Source organism: Dendropsophus ebraccatus, chromosome 3 (assembly GCF_027789765.1).
Source record: "Dendropsophus ebraccatus isolate aDenEbr1 chromosome 3, aDenEbr1.pat, whole genome shotgun sequence".
NCBI classification, from domain to species: domain Eukaryota; kingdom Metazoa; phylum Chordata; class Amphibia; order Anura; family Hylidae; genus Dendropsophus; species Dendropsophus ebraccatus.
Genome location: NC_091456.1, coordinates 170,091,291 through 170,096,566, shown reverse-complemented (window position 1 = coordinate 170,096,566; position 5,276 = coordinate 170,091,291). Strand labels below are relative to the sequence as shown.

The 5,276-nt window shown below is 42.9% G+C and overlaps 1 protein-coding gene across 1 annotated transcript; it reads right to left on the bottom strand.

Annotated features, from left to right (window-relative positions):
• Window positions 1-3,081: 3,081 nt before the first annotated feature.
• LOC138787464 (uncharacterized) lies at window positions 3,082-4,629 on the bottom strand. Its single transcript, XM_069964770.1, has 3 exons — window positions 4,492-4,629; window positions 4,115-4,261; window positions 3,082-3,973 (listed from the first exon to the last, which is right to left on the bottom strand). The coding sequence occupies exons 2-3, from the start codon at window positions 4,222-4,224 to the stop codon at window positions 3,085-3,087; spliced, it is 999 nt and encodes a 332-aa protein (XP_069820871.1). The 5' UTR covers window positions 4,225-4,261; window positions 4,492-4,629; the 3' UTR covers window positions 3,082-3,084.
• Between the last annotated feature and the right edge of the window lie 647 nt (window positions 4,630-5,276).

Genomic DNA, 5,276 nt, shown 5'->3' with positions numbered 1-5,276 from the left:
ATATATTCCTAATGTGTGGATGCTTTTGCTTGAAGCTAACTATGTGGAGACCAGGTGGTCCAGTGTGAGGGACCGATTCATCAGGCAGCGACGGCAGCTGATCAGGCGTGGGGCCTCCCAAGAAGAACTGGCCGCTTTGCGTTTTGCCCCAATGCTGCGTTTCATTTTGAATTCCCCCAGACGCCGCAGGTAAGTGTGTGTGTTAATTGCATGTGTCCATGGTAGTAGCAGATGATGATGGAAGTAGCTCAGTGTCTTATGTGTGCAGACATAGACATGTGTTAGATTTATATAGATTGTATACATCGAGGCTCCAGCAGGGGGAGCAGTATATTTAGTGAACACTTTAGAGTAATCTCGATTTCGGGAAGATGATGCGCCCCCTGCTGGACACCAGATAACTAACAAATGCAGCCTGGCCTAACCGCTTTGGGAACAGCTTTTGATCCCTCCAGGATCTAATCCAGAACATGAAATGGCAGTTATGCCAATAGCGTGGACTGTCTTCATAATGTTTAAACAATGTACGCAATGTGTCCATAGAGTAAACTAATGTTCCACTCGGGTGGCCTTGTGAAGACCCACATTTTGGGTCAACAGTGTGTGAATATATTGTAAAAAGTTCTAGTGTGGCACCTCGTACATAGAAAATAGTGTGAAAGCAGGCAGAGTGTAATCCTGCATTGGATGCCTCCATTTTAGTTATCTGGCTAAATATGTCCTTAAACAAAAGTGCCATCTTAGATAGTGACCAGTGTTGTTTTCTCCTCAGACCACAAGTAGTTCAGCAACCAGCAGAGGCCTCATCGGATGAAGAGAATGAAGAACCTAATCTGGCAGAGGGGTTGGCCAGGACTCCACCACCAAGATGTCAAGAGGGTCCTGTGGAGCCTGGCGAGAGAGAGTGACATGTGCCTTGACCGTCCAACAACATTTGTGTTTGTTCCGCACTCCCTCTCCTCAGCTACACCAACACCACCCCTTGTCTGCTACACTGTAGGGCCTTAGTGCCAACCGCGCCTTACTAGCATTAATAATTTCCTAACATTTGTGTGCACCAGGACCACATCAATAACACACTGTTTAGAAGGTCTGGCATCACATTAGCTAGGGATGACAATAACAGCTTGGGGGGATTGGGATGTCCCTTTTATTTTTGTGGTGCCAGAATACAGTCAGGCTGGCTGTGTCCTTCACATATTGCCCACACTATTGCCTCTGCACACTATTCTAACTTCTGTCAACATGGTCCAAAGTAGTCTCCACACACCCTCGGCCACATCCACCCACACACACTATCATGTGAATGTTTTATTTTTTGACATGTAATAAATCCATTGCGACATATCTTGTTGTTTCCCGAAATCTTATTTTTTACTTGTTTATGTTTTAGTGTTTAAGGGTTAAAAAAACAAATGATTATTGACTGCCACTAAGGAACTACGAAATACGCTTCAAAATACTTAGTGGACTTTGTTTGCATAGAAAGCTGTATTGAATGTTGCTATTGTGTCTTCTAAAATTTTGTTGTATGCTTTACGTTAGTAGAAAATGAACACATGCTGGATGTCCTTCAGGAGAATATTTCTAATCATATGTGAGACATTGCTGTATGTGTTAAAATGAATGTGTCATGATAGGAAATATTATAATGTAGTTAAGTATTTCATTTATCAGGCCAACACTCTCCTGCTGTGGCCACTTCCTGCCTTGGCCACAGATGGCAGCAGAGAGCACTGTCATACATGACAAACAAGGAATCGCAACATTCACTACATGTTCGTAGTAGGTTCACAATACGTGTATTTGAGTCAGTATATTTTGGTCAGTATTGTTAACAAAACCAGTAGTGGCTTAAAAACACAAAGGCTGTGTTCACACAATGTAGAAATAGAGTGGCTGTGCGCCATTTAAAGTGAAATATTGCTAATTTTTTTTCTAAGAATGGATGTTATTTGGAAATGTCCTTATTTAGTGTTTTAATGGCGCACATCCACAACATTACAACATTGTGTCGAGATCCTTTGGGTGTTTAGAATCCACTGCTGTTTTTGTTAGCTATACTGAGTGAAATACACGTATTGTGAAGCCACTAGCGAAGATGTAGTGAATGCTGCGATTCCTTCTTTTTGAGGTCTGAGCCTGCTCTATGCTGACATCTGTAGCCAAGGCAGGAAGTGGGCAGAGCAGGAGAGGCTTGTGATGAGCACTAACATATTTTGGGACATTAATGTTATTATCATGACACTATCATTTCCACATAGAGCTCTATGTCCGATGGTAGTAGAAATCTCCTCCTGCAGGACATCCAGCATGTGGTCATTATGTACAAAGTGGAGGATATATAAACGTACACACAATAAACTACATAATGTAGCGTTTACACTGGCAGATTGATGTGATGGATTTTGGATAAGAAATCCAGGAGATGACTGTAGACAAGGAACAGGTGATCAAGTAAAGAGCGAGATTTCTAATCTTTGAATACACTCTTCTGTGTTTTACAGAAAAAAAATGGATGATAAAATAATATTTTTGAACCGCAACCTAAGTAGACCACATCCAGCTGGCGCACCTGGGTGATGTGTGGAGGGATATATGTGGTGTGTTAATAGTGATTGTTAAGAAGTGAGATGGACTGTGGCACTAGAAGATATCAGATCCTGTTACATATCCCACACTAGAAAGTTAGACATATAGTGCGCACCCTGCTGGTCACTCCATAGGAAATGCACATGTTTTGATCACATCAATCTTTCAGCACACTAGGTTCAAAGGACTATACAATTAACATTAGCATGATGTGACCATGCTCGATAATTACTGGCCAGTAGTATATCGAGTGAGGTAATGTGTATTTTCGAACACTACTATGTGGGAACACACAACATGTTTTACATACATTGAAAAGGCAGACACATTGTTTAGTCGAATAAGAAATATATTTTTTGTTTTAGTAAAAAGAGAATGAAAATTAAATATCAACCAATACATCGGGTTCAAACAACAAAAGAAAATAATAAAACACACATCCCAGAGACAGGTGACATACATGCGGGAAAACATCAGTCCTGTTGCCGTGGCTCATAAGGGAGGCTGTGAAAGGGGCACGGGCACGGCGCCTTCAGGAGTCATGAAGTAGTCAGCAAAGAGGTTCCTGACCACTATCCCGCGGTTGAGTTGTCTCCCTTGGCCATAGTTGATAGGGGCACTAAAAGCTGGCAGTGTCTCCACGTTCACCTCCGGGGTGGGAGCATAGTCCCGAAGGTAGTTGTGGAGAACACAGGCAGCTTTAATGACCATGTCAACTGTGGCCAATTTCAACTGCAGGGCAGTGGTAAACACTCTCCACTGACTAGTCATGATCCCGAAGGCGCACTCCACGAAGTTACGTGCCCGGCTCAGCCTCCGGTTAAATAGTCTCCCCCGTTCATCCAGCCCTCTCCGTGGGTAAGGGCGCAGCAGGTTGTTGAGTAAAGGGAAGGCTTGATCCCCTACCATGACGAATGGAGCGGGATGCGTGGTACCCGGAAGAGGAGTGGGAGGAGGTAGAGTCACGTGATCTAAGAGTATGCGCCGCCCAAACTCTGATCTCAGTAGCGCCCGGGAGTCCCCAGTACTGCCATAGGAGCCGACGTCGATGGCAAGGAAACGATACGTGGAATCAACAACCGCGATCAGGACCACAGAAAAAAATTTCTTATAATTGAAATACTGTGATCCTGATCGCGGTGGTTGCTTCACACGTATGTGCTTACCATCAACCGCCCCTATACAGTTGGGGAAATTGGCCACAGACTGAAAGCCTGCTGCTGACTGCAACCAAATCTCCCGGGTCGGACTGGGCATCACGATGGGCTGCAAATGCTCCCAGATCAGGGCGCACGTGCACCTCACAATTCCAGAGATGGTGGACGTACCAACCCTGAATTGGAGGTGCAACGAGACATAACTCTCCCCTGTCGCCAAGAATCTGTGAAAAAATGAAAAATAGTATTTTATGATTCTATTTCACATTCAGCTACATATTAAATTATTACATATTTTAACACTATATTAGATTTCACTACAATTACATGAACAAATAGTTCGCATTAAAATAAAGCATCTTCACCTTAACGTTATGAGCAGACGTCCCACAGGAGGGATGGATTTCCGCATGTAGGTGTCCTGTCTCTGGAGATGTGGGGTCAAAATGGAAAGTAAATTATCAAAGGCCTCCATAGGCAGGCGCACGAAGTCCTGGAACTTGTCAGGATGTCTGCAACAAATTAAGAAAAATATTGATCACTAATATTACACACAAACACACATCATAGGAAGATGTCATACGGTTTACAAATGTTGAAATTAACATCAAACGTTGTAAGGATAAACAAAAAACATAATAAAATTATGGACTTTGGGGTAAACATTTGTGGACAGTAACCTTTACATTTGCAATATTACATTCAAAGATTTGACGACTTTGATGTATTCAAATCGACATACCGTCGCAAATCATCATACAGGCAACCAATGTGGCCCCGGGTCTCCCTCCGAACATTGATGGGGTGGACCCAATATCGCCGTCCCACCTCCTGCAGACGGCGCTGCTCTGCGTCTTTTTGCCTCTGAGAAGAATTTTTAAAAAATTAAATGTATTATTTTTAAGACATCTCAATTAGTCACAAAATTATTACACAGTTGCATTTAAGGACCTTTGGTCAACACTACTTAAGGGAGCTTGCATAAACAATACATTTAAATCAATGTTTTACGGATTATAAGCCTAAACAGTTTGTAAGGCTAGTTTGAAATAAGTTACATAAAGCTTTAAAAAAAAAAAAAAAAAATAAAAAAAAAAATATATAGAGACTTACACACAAACGCTGGTAATAATTACGCATCTTCCACAGGATCGAAAGCACCACGAGCTGGTGCTTGCGGCGCAGCCTCATACGCCGGGCTGGCCCATAGGGCGCATTATTAGCGCCATCAGACATCTTTTTTTTTATTTTTTTGGCATTCAAAACACTACAAGCATATGGGCGTACTTCGCGAGTGGGCGGAGATTTTATAGGGATGTGGGTGTGCTTATTTGGCCCGGGGGCAGATTCATGAATCAAATACATGCTTTTGAGCGGGGCCAAACAAGCCAAGACACATCATGACACTACGGCCGGACTCTTACGATAAGACCGTAAGTGGTTTTCAAATACAGCCGCCAGACCACCCGGAGATGTACGGGACAGAAATTTTAACGCCCGCACTGTTACTACGTGTGAAACCGGCCT

Excerpts from the sequence above, each read along its gene's own strand:
- LOC138787464 (XM_069964770.1), bottom strand. The coding sequence starts at position 4,224 with ATGGAGGCCTTTGATAATTTACTTTCCATTTTGACCCCACATCTCCAG. Across the intron at positions 3,974-4,114 it reads CGTCTGCTCATAACGTTAAG|ATTCTTGGCGACAGGGGAGA; the intron begins GTGAAGATGCTT and ends ATTTTTTCACAG.